Raw genomic sequence first — 17843 nt, 5'->3', positions numbered from 1 at the left:
GATAAAAACTCATTTCATAGAATCCACTGCACTGCAATGTGCAGAAAAATTGAGGCACTGGGTGCAAGAATGGCACTTCTTGGTTGTGGTGGTTCAAAATCTCTACTAATATTTCATCAGTGAAGGAAATGCATGGATTTCGTTGAAATTTCTACTGAGTTATCTTTCATGATCCTGCAATTTTCTGAGAAAAAAATCCTTGAAATTTACCGATAGAAACCACTCTACTAAACAAATATGAGTGACATAGATTCTGGATCATCGTTAAAAAGAGGTGCCCTTCTCGTGTGCAGCGACTTTAATCACAGAGCCGCCTAAAAATGCAAAGGAATTAAGAGCAATTACTTACCCATACTTGTTGAAAATAAACAGTATCCACGATCGCCAGTCATAAACAAGTGACTGAAGTATTGATTTTGAAATTTTTGAGCAGATTAAATAACATTAAGCTGCGACTTGCAAATTAGTTTGATAATAAGGCTTGAACATTATCTTTTTCAGTGGAATAATCTTAAATCTCGGTACTTTGAAACTGCCGAAATCGTTGCCCCTCTTTTTCAGCTTTCCATCAAATCCTTCTCTTAGATCAAGATGGAAAATAGCATTAAGTAACTCTCTCGTAACTTTTATATGCCTTTTTATGTACAATATCCATAACATTATTCCTCGTTTTTACCCTTGATTTATATGATTGACCTTCTTTTAAATCCTTTTCGTACCCTTTGCAAACTTCTCATCCACGCCGTCATCTTTACAAGCTGTCCGCATTATAAGAACATTCGTCTGATACGCAGGCCACTTTCCTCATGTTTTCAATTATGAAGCATTTTCCGAGTCAGTCATGACTGTAGAGAAACGAAAATTGTTCAGAGTAATAGTAAATTTCATGCTCTTAACATGTGGTCCTTGTAAATTTTGCCGAAAAATGAAGTGGAACGAGTAATTCGCGAAAATCCGAGCGCTCAACTGATGTTTCCAAGTTGCTCGTGCAGCGTGGCGCTCAGTCGCGAGTTCCCACCCCTCCTACCCATCACGGACTCTCACTGAAGTGGCCTCGCTCAGCTGACACGGCGGAGATAGGGAGTGCACGGTCTATTCTATTCAATGTCTTTGGTGTCCTGAAAGCAGCTATCCTAATTTCAAGGAAGGGGCTAGGGTTATTTGCTGCTTCAGACCAAAGATGCATTTGTTTTTTAGATTTTAGTAATTTCTTACTTTTGTAAGTGAAGGGTTCTTATGTGACGATAGCCTATCAAGTGCAGATTGATCCTGTTTTTCCACTACACAAAAAGTTAAATTACCTAAGGCAAATCTATGAATGAAGAATTATTTCCCTTTTTACCAGAAGAAGAATTTTTACCAGATTTTTAATGTAATATGAAAATATGATCTGGTTTGCCAAAAAAAAAAAAAAAAAAAAAAAAAATCACATCTTATGTAACAATCCTATCAGATGCTAGCATGCATAGCCAAATCATATCATGACATCACTGATTTTCTATCCTACCAGCTGCATTAAAAAAGGCATAAATGCTATGGTACAAACATCTGACATTGCAAAGGTGTAATCTCTGATATCTGACACGCTTTTCGTTAAAATGGCATAACTGACTCACCGTTTGTAAAATGACAGACGCCACTTCGCTACTTGAAGCTATATGTATATACAGGGTGATCCAAAAGTCCCCTCCACCCCCTCTAACGTTTTACCTAATTGAGGCAAAGATTTGAAACTTGGGAGATGTTCCTAGGTCAAAGGGTGCTACTTTTTGGCCCTGTTTTGAGGTATTCACTTCGGCGCGAAAAGTTTTCTTTTTTATGCTATTTCGAACGAGTTATCACTAATGAGGTCTTCCCATTTGAAAGAAAAGGTGGGGTCCATCCCTCCTCCAAGGAGCCCCCCTAAAAATTTTAGGGAGGCCAAAAAGGAGCTCCTTTTGACATAGGAACATCCCCCAAGTTTCAAATCTTACCTCAATTAGGATAAAAGTTAGAGGGGGTAGAAGGGACTTAGTTTTGGATCACCCTGTATAGCAAATAATAACCTCTGTTGCTCCATAAAAGGCATAAGTGTCCTAGAAACTATTTTATTCTTATTTGGTTGATTTATCCTAATAGTGATTGAAATTTAAATATTTGTAGGTCCATCTTGCAAAACTTCAGTCAGACACGGTATTACTGCTAACTTTAATCTATCAAACTCAGTCCCTTCGAACGACTGAGGAGTTGACCATTCCTGATCAAGCCCTTGGAAACATCATGAACTCCTCAAGATGGTTCTTGAATTGCCTGTCTGGGATCATTAAAAATGGTGCTCTTACAATGCCATTTGTTTTGCCTCTCATCAGAAATCTAATCCGATCCATAACTGCTAGAGAGGCAACTGAAGAGAGAGTAAAAAAGGAATTCATTTTGAATCTCTTTAAAACAATTGTCTTCGATGCAGAGGAAGCAGCTTCTGTTATCAGGTAAGCATAATAATGTAAGTCTGGAATCATGAAAGAACTTCTGCAAGCTACATTTGATAGGCTAGAAAGTTGATGAACTATTATAGATAGAAGTTCTCCTGAAAAGTCTAATCTTGGAATGGGCATTACTCTCCAAGTCGAATCCTTGATTGAAAACTGATTCCCTTCTAGTGCTGCATTCAAAGAATGAGTATTAAATTCACATGCACTTTTTCTCAAACCAAATTTTCTAATTTCATTTCATTCATGTAGATAGATACTAGGTATATACTTCTTATACTAATCAGGTTATTTTTAAATACAATGTGTTAAAGTAAAAAAAAAGAGCAAGTTTTCCCCAAAGTAAACTGCCAAAAAAGCTGCAAATAAGTTATTCTCTTGTGAAATGAGATAGTGGGTCTGTTGTATGAAAGAGATACAGCCAAATAAATGTACTCTTCAAGGGTAAACTCAAAGAAAAATTTCGTTTGGCTTGTCTAAAAAGTCTGAAATCTATTTCTTGGCACACAGTCTTCATAGTTTGTAACACACTCTTTCAAGTTTACCATATCTGCAGGTAGTTCCTTTCAGTCACTGTCGACGAGGTTTGCACAGGCAGAGGAGTAAAAATAACTAACCTGAGTAAACTAACGATTTCACTATTATTTACTATTGTATGATTTCAAACGTTTGTTTCCTTTTTCTTTCTTTATTTTGCACGAACAAAAGCTTTGAATCAATTGAAATCCTTCACAAGGAGAGTTTACATTAGTTCGCAAGATTGTTTATTTGAGTTTGGTCTTTCCCCTGACAAACCTGAAAGCCGGCCACCAAGAAAAACTGCCTGCAAACGCGGTAAATTTGGAAAAGTGTGTCACAAATTATGAAGATTGTGCTCTAAGGAGTGGATTTCAGATTTTTCAGATGCGTCCAGCGTGACTCTCAAGCGAATTTACCTTTAGCTTATGTACTCAATTGGCTGCATCTCTTACATGCAACCAATCTATTCTCCTATCAATCCACAGGCCTAACAAAAATGAAGATAGAAAAATAAGCACATAATTGATTCACGCACCAAGTTTATTAGTTTAAATTCATGGTATTTGTGAAGTATGGAAAAAAGATGGGAGAAATGCGCAACCACTGGGCATCACCATGTTGTATGGTGCTGATCCAAGGCTACTTAAAGATAGGATTTTGTCTCAACATGTGCACAGTGAGTTCTAAGTGGAGGTAGTCCCATATAGGAAACAACTGATAGTTCTGAATCGTGTGTCTTTCACAGTCTTCTGACACGCCAAGCAAGATCCATGGTTCTCCATTCTGGATTTTGCAAATTTTCTCAGATGTACTAATGTGGCACAAAAAAATTATGTTACATGCATAACTAGTTATTTTAGGATAAACATTGCAGTATGTGGAGTATGCATACTAAAAATCTGAAAAATGAACATGTGCAGGCTTTTTTTCCACTGAGTGCTCCGTAACCTAAAAACTGGAGTGGATCGAAATTCTTTATAGAGACAGTAAGTGGCCTATAGTGGTCAGGCTTGTATCTTTGTACGGAGTTATAGTAGGGCCCACGAACGATGATCCCTGAAAAATCGGGCGAATAAATGCTTGGACCATGTAAATGACAACACTGCAAGGTCCAGCACGCACATCAACGAGACCAGGTATTGTGAACGCAAAAAGCTATTTACTGCGAACCGCTGCTATTCTACCCCTATCTTCAGGTCAAAATTCTTAAATGGAAGCCCTTTCATAAAATACCAATTTCTTGTAATTTTGCCCAAATGTCCTCTTCCTTTACATGGTTGAATTGCGTATGAAATTCTGAATTAAATGATATATAATTGTACTTCAAATTGTATATTTCTTCCTTATTTTTCCCTCTTGTAATGAAGTCTAATTTTTATTTCTTTCATCGTATCTCGAACTGTAACTTCTCTGCTCTCCGACCGATTTTTATAAACGAGGCCTCTTTTTACAAGTGTTTTAACAGAGATTAAGGAAACACTCGCTAAATACATTTTAAACAATTTTCAAAAAAATTTGGTTCATTCTAGTGGGACGGTGAAATTGTAAATTACCTGTGAGTAATTAGGGTTCGATTGTGGCTAGGCTCGCGCATTGTCGCCCGAGCTCGAGACTTGGCCCAGGCCAGGGTGTCGCTGCTGCCAGCGTTTGCAAGAAATACCCGGGGGCTCAGGGATCATCGTTCATGGGCCCTACTATAAGGTTTAATTAGAGTCTTTGAAATCTATAATAGGGTGACGAAAGGGATTGCTAGTGGGATCTACTTAATTAGAGAAAAGCTATGTTAGTAAAGAATTATAAGAAGAAGGAAAGGAAGAAATGAAAAGAAAAGAAGAAAGGGATCGGTTTGCAATATGAGGAAGTAAGGAAACGAATGTACAACATTGGACAACTGAACAGTGTATGATCACAGTATGCAGCGAGTTGGAGAACCACAATATACAGGGTTATTCATACGTCACGCACCACTGGCCATAACCTCAGTTCTAATTAAGATATCGCCTTGCAGTTTGTCACGTTTTTCTCATATCGAGGGGAAAACTTGTTTAGGTATTTTCCAGTTTTAGACCCTCTCAGGGGGAGGGGGGCGGGGGGCAGCTAAAAATTTCAAATGGCCACCCCCCCTCATGGCTAGTGGTGCGTGACTTTTGAATAACCCTGTATATTTCCTCATTGAAATTGAACATAGAATAAAATAGGTACATCAAAACTTTCCAAAGTCAACTCATAAGTTAGAAAACATTGGTTCCTTTCTATGTCTATGCACACTTCCCACTCATTCACCAAACAATTGGAGTCTACTCAAATTGAATTGAGCACTAAATTTATTTCCGTACGTTTTTACCCAGGAAGCATTTTCCTGTGCATTAATTTTTTCATGACAAAATTAAAGATACCTTATATCAGTAGAGGATAGAATGCCTAATATGCCTACCTTGATTATGGTTTCTTTTGCGAGCGGGAAGTCAGAATTTTCTACTTGAAATGTAACTGTAAAGGTGTATTTTTCCTCACTGAGTTAATTTCAAAGGTCTTAGATAGGTTGCACGTCTTCTGTGTACAATTTTAATGAAGAAGCACATGCTGCAGTTCATATTTTCTTACTGTGTCTAGTGGTCCATTTGTGGGGAGCAAATCCGCCTTTATTGTCCCTACATATCAGAAATGCACTCAGTCTTGTCGCGATACCGCAATGCGTAGCGTAGACTGAGATATTTCTGATATGGACGGAGGAAAGAAATTTTCAGGAAGAGGTGGTGGCAGCGAGAAGTGATTAAAGGAAAAACACAGATTTTCCTTTTGATGAAATGGATAGATCACTCCTGAGAGGGAGAAAAATCGGGGTGAAGACGCAGGCGAAGCCACAGCTCCCTTCGGTCGCGAATTCCAAAACACTCTGTCCGAACTCTCTCAACCCTGCGATGCGTCCGCCGATCGCGAATCCTCGCTAGTACGCGCATGCGCTGTTCGTGGTGTGTATAAGCGGAAAAAGATGGAGAGTAGCGTTGTTGAATATCCTCCTAAAATCGAAAGATTTTATGGCGGATATTCGGGAACGAATACTTCTCCGACACATTGTTGATAGGTAATTCGCGAGAAAATAACGAGTACTGCAAAATAACTTTTTTTTACTTGCTACACGGATAGATGAATTCCATTACTATTTTAGGGAACTTGCTTTCCCCTTTTTGATCTGTGTGTGAATGACGTATTACAGGAAAAACAATTTGATCCCAAATATGCTGTTTTCCAGCTCATTGATCTATTAATTATAATTTTTTTCCCCCTTAGCATGATTTTCAAATCAGTAAATCTCCATGGCACTGCTAAAAATCAAGAAAAATGGATCTGCAAGCTCTTGAGAAAACTAGAGAAGAGTTATCCAACAGCATGGGATTCCGCTATCAAAGCCTCCGAGATGAATTCTATGGAGAGTGCGAAGCTGCGCAAATTAATGGGTATTTCCTCCACAGTGCCTGATTCTGACTTGTTTGAAAAACTAATTCATCCTAACCCAAGAGTGCGCCTTGAAGCAGTACTATTTCTTACTTCACATGGATCAGACACCAAAGTGAGTCTAAGCAACTGCAAGTATGGAGTTATGATTCTGAATAATGGATTATTTTAACCTCTCTTGTCCCAAAATTTGTTAATGGAAACAAATTGCTTATGCGTCAGGGCCTCAATACTCTTTTTATGATATGAAAGATATTTTTTCTTTCTCAGTGGAATAATTAAAGTAGGATGCATATCAAGGAGAGGGCAACTTTAAATGAGTTTAACAGATGTGTGATATGTATGCATATTCCGAGTTTCTGATGATTTATACAGGGTGGCCCAGACCTTCCGTACCAGGCATTTTTTTCGGTTAATTTGGGTCGCACGAAGTTCAGGATCGCGGGGATGAATAGGGAATTGACCCCAAGGAATCCAAATTGCATGGTCCCAGAGCCCCCCTGGCGGTCCTTGGGGGGTAAAAGGGGGGTCTGTACTTTAAAAGTCTGGGTTTTTGTCAAAATTTTGAAATTATTTCATCGGAATCAGAACGTACGGAAATTTTTAACTTAAATCGACACCAAGATATCCAAAATCGGCCCATCCGTGTCTTAAATACCGAACCCTAAAGGTGGGGGACAGAGCCCCCTTTCAAAAAAATTCAAGTTCGTCTAATGTTCAGTGGAAACTCGGAAAAAATGTGTATTTATAGGTAATCGACCCCGAGGAATCCAAATTTGAGGGTCCTCAGAGACTTTTCTGATAGGGCGCAGGGGGACTCTGAACTCTAAAATCTGACCGAATTGGAGGTTACCCCTGTTTCCATCAGAAAAATCTCTGAGGACAGCGGGACCCTCAAAGGACCCTACAACAAAACGGCCAAATCGGCCTAAACACGGAATCGTACGATTTTCTCAGGGATGATAGAGGGTCTTCCCAGACACTCAAAACTGGTCATATTTTTTGCCTAACCCCCAGGGAAAAGGGGGGAGAGGGGGTCAAAGTCAAAACCTTTAAATTAGCATAACTTCTCAACGGTTTTGTCGTAGAAAGATGATCTTGGTGTCAAAATTTCCAGGAAAATGAGAGCTTTCAGAATGTATGAATGAAATTAATAAAATTTTAAATTTGACCCACTTTTGGGGCATTTTACAAGGTCCCCCTTTCGTAAATTTTCGTTTTTTGAGATTTTCAGTTGTTCGGTTCGCACGGATTAAAACAAAAACAATTTCAAATGAAAGTAGAGCGTTTAAGCTTTAAAACAAGCCCAAGATGATCTTGGGGAAACGATTAGAAGCGGAGTTATGAGTCTTCAAAGTTGACGCGGCGCGCGGGAACCTTGTATGTTCCGAGTCTCAAGGTCACCTGCGCGCCCCGGATTGCCTGCAGGTTGCAAGTTTTTGTGTTTTTATGCTTCTGTAGGTCATTTTTAATGTAAATCTTCAATGAAGATAGTTTAATCAGAATTTTTTAATTTTACACAATGGGCCTTCGGCGAGGTACACCACATTAACGTCAAAAAATTTTAACTGCGTTTCAAATAGCCCCCTCAAGAATAACTGAGACTTGTTTTGAAGCTCAAAGCTCGTCTGCTTCTACCAGAAACTATTTGGCTTTACCAAGTGAGTTCCGTCAAGCGCTGTAGCTTATAGCTCAATTTATTAAAAAATTTTAAAATTAGGGGTACCCCAAAATTTGGCATCAATGGGTTATAATTTCTAAATGGTTCAGTTCTGTATGGAGCATATGTATATTTGAACTGAGGGTCCATGGTTTCTTCTAAATTATAAGAGCAGAATCGTCATCGTCAGCAAATGTTTAATGAGGTATTATGGTTCATACTCTAAGCCCCCTCTCGCTCCTCCCGTAAAATTAAAAAATTTCGATTATTCTATCTTCATTGAATGATTTACATTAAAAATGACCTACAGAAGCATAAAAACACAAAAACTTGCAACCTGCAGGCAATCCGGGGCGCGCAGGTGACCTTGAGACTCGGAACATACAAGGTTCCCGCGCGCCGCGTCAACTTTGAAGACTCATAACTCCGCTTCTAATCGTTTCCCCAAGATCATCTTGGGCTTGTTTTAAAGCTTAAACGCTCTACTTTCATTTGAAATTGTTTTTGTTTTAATCCGTGCGAACCGAACAACCGAAAATCTCAAAAAACGAAAATTTACGAAAGGGGGACCTTGTAAAATGCCCCAAAAGTGGGTCAAATTTTAAAATTTTATTAATTTCATACATACATTCTGAAAGCTCTCATTTTTCTGGAAATTTTGACACCAAGATCATCTTTCTACGACAAACCGTTGAGAAGTTATGCTAATTTAAAGGTTTTGACTTTGACCCCCTCTCCCCCCTTTTCCCTGGGGGTTAGGCAAAAAATATGACCAGTTTTGAGTGTCTGGGAAGACCCTCTATCATCCCTGAGAAAATCGTGCGATTCCGTGTTTAGGCCGATTTGGCCGTTTTGTTGGAGGGTCCTTTGGATTCCTTGGGGTCGATTACCTGTGAATACACATTTTTTCCGAGTCTCCACGTCAATTTGACGAACTTGAATTTTTTTGAAAGGGGGCTCTGTCCCGCTCCTTTAGGGGTCGGTATTTTGGACACAGATGGGCCGATTTTGGATTTCTTGGTGTTGATTTAAGTTAAAAATTTCCGTACGTTCTGATTTTGGTGAAATAATTTCAAAGTTTTGACAAAATTCCTGACTTTTGAAGTGCGGACCCCCCTTTCACTCCCCAAAGAACGCCAGGGGGCTCTGGGATCATGCAATTCGGATTCCTTGGGGTCAATTCCCTATTCATCCCCGCGATCCTGGACTTCGTACGACCCAAATTAACCGAGAAAAATGCCTGGTACAGTAGGTCTGGGTACAGTGCTGAACGTTTTGAAAATTTTTAAAACTAACCCCTGAGCCAGAAATAAACGTTTGTAGTTTACATTTTAAAAAATGTTTGCAAACTTCCCGCTCATCGCTGGTTTCAACAACTTGAGAGGAAAAAATTTTTTCTTTTCTTGTTAAATGATAATTGTGTATGAATCTACTTGTGTTTCGACCAGCCTGATGTGTTACCATTGAAATCAGTAACGCACAAATTTTCAAAACAGAGTTTCCTTCCAAATTCTCTTATTTACACAGAAACAGGATTTATGAGCTAGGTGAGGAAAACATGACGTCATTTCAGACGTAACAGCAGTAAGTGCTCATTGTTCCACAAGAGGGTTCCTGTCTTGCATAAAATGATACCCTTCTCTACCAATTTCTAAACTTAAAATTTGTTCATTGTGTGTCCGTAAAGTAACCATGCAGTGCAAACACTTACTGCTGTCTTGCCTAATATTTGAGAAAAAAGGCCCTTTCTTTTGAGTCTTAAATACAATTTTTCGATTCTTATCATCTAAAAATTTTTTGAGCCTTTTGGTTGATCGAAGGCAATTTTACAAAAAACTGAGGATACATTTAGTTCAATTGTCCAATAGACGCCACTGAAGGCCGTATTTATAATCTTTCCTAAACAGCTCCTTTTCTTAGGAGGCCTCATATCGCCAATATTGTGATTGAGGAGGATATAAGTAGATCCTTAACATAGCCACCAAGAAAGACAATTTTTGCAAACCTAGAGTAAAACTCGATAGTGAAACTCAGGAAATGGATTCTTACCACAGATCATAATGTGTTGACCCCACTGAAAATACAAATTACGAAAGAAAAAGTATTTCAAGCAGGGGTGCAAAAAGTTCTTCAGTATACGCTTTTATCAGCAAGACACATATTTTCCCTACGCACTTACACACAGCGTGGTCGAAGTAATTTTGACCAAAAAATCAGCGCGGTCGAAGTAAATTTGTCAAAAAAAATCAGCACAGCTGAAGTAAATTTGACCAAAGTCAGTACGGCCGAAATAAATTTGACAAAAGTTATGCGCAATGGCGATTGAAGTAAATCTGACAAAAAATCAACCCTGTTAAAGAAATTTTAACAAAAATATCAGTGCGGCTACAGTAATATAGGCAAGAAATCAGTGTGCTTTTCAAGATAAGGCACGGCACCGAAAGTCGACGCGATCTGAAAAAAAGCTGACGCCGCGAATTCGAATTATCGCGGGCGCGCACCGCTTGGAGCGCCTTCAACGGCGAAGATATGCTTCAAACGCCACACGGATGAGGTGATGTGCAAATTGCCTATGCTGTGCCTGCCGGAGTGTACACCGTGTTTTGCTGTGTGCACCGTTCACCCGCGAGATTTTTCTCGCAGGATCGTGAATATTCTGCAGCCCTGATTTCAAGTTGTATAAATTTTAAAACAGGCCCGCCCCTACCTCAAGATTAGTCAAAATCATAGAATTTTTTATTTTGTATTTTGTACTTGTTGCAATAGCGAATCGTTGTGATCCCTGGTAAGGCTCCATTACCAAAGTTTCACTCCTGAATTTTACTCAAGGTTTGTAAAAATGGTCTTATTTAGGATACTTTGTTGAAGATCTCCTTCAACCCTCTTGAACCACTACGTCAATCATATCCCAGGGAAAGGAGCTGTTTCATGAGTGATAATTTTATAACCATTGGAAAATTTCGCTGCCGCGATCCGCCGCGAAATTTTTAAAATGTGCTCAGGAATCTGAAAACCAGACAGAAGCACCAATCACAACCCCCTGATCACGAACATACAAAGTGAAATAACGCGAAATCGGCCCTTTTCCGGATTTATCGCAAAATAGCGCAGAATCCACGAAATCACCGCGAAATCATCCAAATTTTTCCGCGAAATCGGCGAAATCCGTACATTTTCGTTAAAGTTACGCATGTATGCGTGTAAGGCAAAATTTGCCGCGCTTTTTTTTCAAAATAAGAAATTACGGAGTTGTTTCTGAGCATTGATCGTCATTGGCTACTAGCTATCAACGTTCGCCAATGGCATCAAAATACTGATGAAAGAAATAGAGGCAACCAGGGCATAAACATAACCTCAAATAATTTTAACATCAGCATCTCACTAAAATTTAATTGATGTCACTATAAAGAATAAAAAAACGAGTATATGTTGATAGAAAAAGCTTTTAAAAAGTTACCAACAGATATTTTTTAATCAAGAATGAAGTGCTTCTTCTGTAAAATAGGATTAGACAGAGAGACTGAGTGATGGCTCGTTAAATAAAATTAAAAGCTTTATTTTTAGCTGTAAAACACAAAAAGCGTTACAAAAATAATGGCGAAATCAGCATAAATAACAGGGAAATTCGGGAAAAATAACCGCAAAATCGGGGGAAAATAATAGCGAAATTTTCTAATGTCTAGTGATAATGAATAGGGCCCCGGGTTCATTTTCTTAGAACTTCATTTTTGCTCTTACTGCTCTCTCCGGTAGTGCGGCAGAGTTTACAGTGGGTAATATCTGACAAAATTCCTACTTGTTTTTGCAGATTGAATCTTTGCAAAATGTACTCGCTGACTGTCTTATTGATGATAACGTGCTAGTCGTGAAAGCCATGTTGTCAGCTTCGCCCAGCTTCTTATCCAAGATAGTAACTCCAAAACATCTCCTGTCAATGCTGGAAAAATGGTGGTTTGATTGGTGCGATGAGCTTGATTTGGAAATAATTGACCAATTGCAAGCTATAGTTGAAGCATTTGACCAAGTTGAAGTCAGAATTCTATACCTTCTCTTCCAATTTCGTTATTCCAAGGAAGGTAAGTTTTTAGCTGTGTGCTGGAATAAATTTTTAAGATACTCTTGGCTGCTATGCTGCTCAACCCCCCAGGGCGTGTCCTCAAGGGTCCGCTTCACAGACTCCTTGTGGGTTAATTTAGCATGCAAAAAGACACAGCTGTAAACAAACAATTTTGATCGGCTACCATATTAATAATTGTGGGGTGAAGCAGATCAGTCATTTTCGATAGTTCCCGTGAAATGAGATGATATACAAAATACTTGACAATATATGCTCAGCACTATCAAGGAAGTCAGCAAGAATGATGCTTTACCATAGAAAAGAAAACAATTTTGTAAAGAGTACATAACAAATCATTGGAAAGATCAATTAAGTCCCTGAATAAGTGAACAAAAGTAGAAATTATAGATGAGATTAATGAAGATCAAGATCACAAGGCAGCACAGAAGAACGTGTTGCAAAGTTGCAGAGATAACTGGTCTGAAATGATTGGGAAACTGTTGATTGTCAGAAGAGAAAGTGGCTAAAAGGTGAAAGGGAAAACAGCAAAAAGTCTAAAGGAGAGTGGGGGGTAGAGTAAGAGCTCAATATGAGAAAGGGAAGCGGATTGAGAAGGCGCAGAGTGCGCAGGGAGGGGTTGTTGCCATGACTCAGAACTTAAATATTGTTCACTGAAACCATTAAGAAATACAGTGATGGTAGATTTATTGTAAAATTGCCATTCAAGTAAAACTAGTTAGCCTAGGTGATCCCTACAAATCAGCAATGAAAAGATTTTTAAGTTGGAAAATAAATTAAAAAAAGAAAGAAAACATGTTTTCTTACTGTGTCATGTTATGCGTTTTCTATTGACCTTGAAGGACTTACCCTCCTTTGAGAAAAAATACTTCAATGCGGTAGCTGAAGCATATGCCATGGCGAAGGAAACAGATTCAGGTAAAACTGACCGCACTGCGGGTCTGTCTCCAAAGACTGTAAGTGCCGTATCCCAAGCAACAGCATGAAGAAGCCACGATTGCCGGAGTTTAATAGAAAGTACTAGGATTTACTGTTGTTCTGGTAAATGTTTGAGGCGCTTGTGCATGAAAATGATAATTTACCAAAAACACTAAAATACCATCATCTGAAATATGTGCTGAGTGGAATGGCTGAATCTCTAATAGTAGGGTTGACTTTCTCTGAAGGAAATTATGACATCGTGGTTTTAACTGTAAAAGAGAGGTTCCATAACAAGAGACTTTATACAGAAAAATATAATAAAGCTTAAATACTACAGTTAGCTTATCCTGTGATGGTATGAACAAATTGGATTCTCAAGGTTTGGAAGCAATCTGTATTAAGATTGTTCAATCGTTGAGAGCCTTAAAGGCAGCAAAAGTACAGACAATCTCATTGGATCTTATTACAAATGTTATGGTCTCAAAATTGGATTCAATAAATCTTTCCGAGTGGGAAAAAGTAGTTAATTTCTCAACTCCACCAACAAGACCAGGAATTTTGAGTTTCTCAGAGAAGAAAACAAGAATAACAGATTCATTAGAAAAGATTTCCTCTGACACAAAAACGTTTATCAGTAGGAATAACTTTATTCTATGTAATAAATCTAAGAGACCAGGAATTTCCCTGAATTTTTATCAAACTTCTGAAAAACCGAAGAAGATGTTGCTGACAAAGACAAAAAGGAAAGGAATCAACACCGCCTACACTGTGAATCATCAAATCAGGCTTTACTAATCGTGTTGTGTTCAAGAAACTGAGCAGAAGACTTGTGTATTTGAAGTACTTGTGTTGTAGAGGTCAACACCCAGAATTTTTATCTTGAGTAATGGATCCATTGCCAAAAAGCGGAGTCGATCTTTCTTTTCTACTTTCTCCCATTGTGGGTTGGACTGCACAGGACCAATGCATTTAAAATCCTCCAATGATGGAACTCTGCTGATAAAAGGATATGGTTTCTTATTCGTTTGTTTTATTCATATGGAATTATGGCTTAAGCTTTTCATCATAGGATTTTCTCCAGGTCCTAAAGAAATTCACAGCAAGAAAGAGCCATTCCATCTGTTATGTATTCTGACAATTTAAGAACATTCACAGGAGCAAAGAATATGTGAGACAAAACTATTAATGACCTAATCAAATTGCTTGATATCTCCAGTTACCTCAGTAAAAATAATATCGAATGAAAAAACTCCTCCACTTTGCTCTCCTTCCAAGGATTATACAAAGCTGCAATAAAAAGTTTCAAGAAACATTTTAGAATAATTACAATACATATCAACAGTTTTTACCTTTCAAGAAGCCAAAACCCTCATAATCCAAGTGAGGGTATTCTAAATTCTCCCCCTATAATTTCTTTATCATTCGATCTTCATGACGAGGAACCAATAAGTCCAAGGCACTTCCTAATAGGGAGACTGATAACGACGTTACCTTCAAACTGGTTCTATGTGATTATTCTAAAACTGGAAGAACATTAAGAAAATGATGGGAGATTTTTGGACCAGGTGGCAAGGAGAAAACTTACAGGGTGTTCGAAAAGTCCCCTCCCCCCCTCTAACTTTTGACCTAATTGAGGTAAAGATTTGAAACTTGGAGGGTGTTCCTAGATCAAAGGGAGCTACTTTTTGACCCCCCAAAATTTTTGGGGGCCCCATTTTGGGGGGGTTACGGACCCTAACTTTTAATTTTCAAATGGGAAGACCCCCTTTGTGATACCTCGTTCGAAAGAGCATAAAAAAGAAAATTTTTCGCGCAAACCGGAAGTCATTATCTCAAACCGTTTCAAAATGGCGGCCGGTCAAAGTTCCAAATGGCCGAAAATTGGCACCTCTGCTATTTGCACATGGATTTGCTTGAAACTCGGTATCTGGGGGTATTTTGGCACGAGAAAAACGAATTTAACGTTAGATTTTCAAAAAAACCCTAATTTTTCAAAATGGCGACCGGTTTAGGCTCAAAAAGGCCGAAAATTTGACAAACTCGATTTTTTTGCCAATGGATTCACCTGAAATTCGGTATCTGGGGGTATTTTGACCCGAGAATAACGAATTCAACGTTTGATTTTTAAAAAAACCCTAATTTTTCAAAATGGCCGCCGATTAAAGTTCAAAATGGTCAAGAATTGGCAACCTCGACTTTTTGCCATTAGATTCGCCTGAAACTCGGTGAAATAACGTCGAATTTGTTTGTCTCCCATCCAGATACCCTCAAACACCGAGTTTGAGGCGAATCTATCGGCAAAAAGTCGAGGTTGCCAATTCTTGACCATTTTGAACTTTAATCGGCGGCCATTTTGAAAAATTAGGGTTTTTTTAAAAATCAAACGTTGAATTCGTTATTCTCGGGTCAAAATACCCCCAGATACCGAATTTCAGGTGAATCCATTGGCAAAAAAATCGAGTTTGTCAAATTTTCGGCCTTTTTGAGCCTAAACCGGTCGCCATTTTGAAAAATTAGGGTTTTTTTGAAAATCTAACGTTAAATTCGTTTTTCTCGTGCCAAAATACCCCCAGATACCGAGTTTCAAGCAAATCCATGTGCAAATAGCAGAGGTGCCAATTTTCGGCCATTTGGAACTTTGACCGGCCGCCATTTTGAAACGGTTTGAGATAATGACTTCCGGTTTGCGCGAAAAATTTTCTTTTTTTATGCTCTTTCGAACGAGGTATCACAAAGGGGGTCTTCCCATTTGAAAATTAAAAGTTAGGGTCCGTAACCCCCCCAAAATGGGGCCCCCAAAAATTTTGGGGGGTCAAAAAGTAGCTCCCTTTGATCTAGGAACACCCTCCAAGTTTCAAATCTCTACCTCAATTAGGTCAAAAGTTAGAGGGGGGGGAGGGGACTTTTCGAACACCCTGTATAACAGCTACAGTGTTTATCAAAGTGACACACAAAAGCATACCCTTTGAAGAAGGGAGCTATGGCAGTAGCGTGGCATGACCAAAAGCATGGGGGAAGCAGTGGTTAGGATTTTGAGTAACTCTTTCCAGTGCAAATTGTACAGAATAAGCTTTAAACCCCCCTTTCTCCTCCCCGTCGCTGACATCACAATTAATAATTAGGGGTAATAACTCAAGGCATGTGTATACTGCGTAACAAGGCGATGAACTGGTGTAAGGAGCGGTAGAGTGCGTAAGTGTGCCTGTGCATGCAGGTAGAGTGTGCTGCGGATCGGTCAGAGAAATGCGCGCGAGGTTATAGATTAGTTGCTTACAGTGCGACGGATAATGCACGGCTCCAGGCTATGTGCGGAGAGGGGGGAAAGGGGGGGGCATCCGAACGCAACATCAAGCCACCATGTAGCTTCCTTATGAGCTCTCAATGAAGTGGTAATGTTCTAGGCAGCACTGCTGGCAGATTTTCATCATTCTTTCTCTCATTTTGGGGCTGTGCAACTGTTTGAATTCTTTTTATTTGAATTTTAACCTTTATAAGTCTCAATAATTAATAAATTAATTATTTTATCCTCTTCTCCCTTTGCCGATTTAAGTAGGGGAAGCAGTGCTTCCCTTACTATGGTAGTGATGGAACAGAGGGATTTTCCCCAAGATCGTTGGAAGCTAGCGCGCGTCACAAGACTCCACATTGGGAAGAATTGATGCTCTAGAGTAGCAATATTAAGAACGAATTTCAGCACAACGTCAAGAGTGGAGCTAAGCCTACTTACAATTGACCCTCAAAATATTGTTGACCAAATTTAACATTTTCAGTAATTTCCAATACTCAGTAATCAGTAATCAAAATTTTCAGTATTCAGTACTTATGTCAGATCATCAAAATGGAAGTTTTCAATTGCCTGCAGGGAGAATGTTGCTATGACTTTTTAGCAAATCATACGTTCAATATAACCTTCTTTAGTCTAGTAGTTAGTTTAGTGGTAACCTACTTTTAGTCTACAGTATAAATAAAGTTCAGTACAAAGTTGCTCAGTTTCAAGCATTGTTATTATATTCTTGAAGTAAGGAGACAGGTTGATGCAGTGGAACAGTTAGTGGACACGCCTAGCACCAGGTGTTACATGTTATGCTCATGATTTTTTATCATGAAGTATGATTTTAAGACACGGAATCACCTGTAATTTTTACGCACCCATATCATGATCATTTGAAATTCTGTATTCATGTTTTTCCAACCCCAATCCAATCATTTGGGGTTTTTTCCCCTTTTTTTCTGAGTGCCCTTTACTTTTTTAAACGTCTGCTCTCTCAGTGGTGTGCATAAATTTTTCAATTTTTCAGAACTAATTGAATTTGATACTGTTTGGGACCAGCTCATTGCTGTGTGTGACATTGAGAAAGTCAGAGATTACATCATTTACATGGCCTCAGATCTACCATATGAACTCGCAGAGAAGCCAGTTTATGTCTTCCTTTATTCGCATCTTCTGTCACATCTGTTGAAAGACGAGCAAGTATCCTCCATGGGATTAGAATTTTTCCACTCCATTTCAAAGTTTTACAGGAAATGCGACAAAGTAAGTTTTATGTGGAGACTTCATTTATCCCTTTAAAATGCTTTATGCAATTAATCACATTTTTTTACCAATCTGGATTACCTCCTTAAATATACAAGCCTTATCCATTGAAAACATTGTATTAAAGGGGTTGCAATTTAAATCTTGAAGATTTATGTAAGATGGGATTCTATCAAATTACAGAACGTCCTGATAAATTCTGTCTGAATG

At 38.7% G+C, this 17843-nt stretch overlaps 1 protein-coding gene across 1 annotated transcript in view; it reads left to right on the top strand.

Moving 5' to 3' along the window:
- The window catches only part of l(2)k09022 (HEAT repeat containing 1 homolog l(2)k09022), a 125476-nt gene that overhangs the window by 31055 nt on the left and 76578 nt on the right, over nt 1-17843 (top strand). The window contains exons 5-8 of the mRNA XM_019058500.2: nt 2143-2468; nt 6279-6558; nt 11912-12179; nt 17398-17633. Coding sequence (XP_018914045.1) covers nt 2143-2468; nt 6279-6558; nt 11912-12179; nt 17398-17633 — 1110 coding nt within the window. The remainder of the gene's footprint in view (nt 1-2142; nt 2469-6278; nt 6559-11911; nt 12180-17397; nt 17634-17843) is intronic.

The sequence above is a fragment of the Bemisia tabaci genome, chromosome 1 (assembly GCF_918797505.1).
Source record: "Bemisia tabaci chromosome 1, PGI_BMITA_v3".
In the NCBI taxonomy this organism is placed as follows: domain Eukaryota; kingdom Metazoa; phylum Arthropoda; class Insecta; order Hemiptera; family Aleyrodidae; genus Bemisia; species Bemisia tabaci.
Note: the sequence above shows the minus strand (reverse complement) of the source record. Positions and strands in the feature narration are given on the sequence as shown.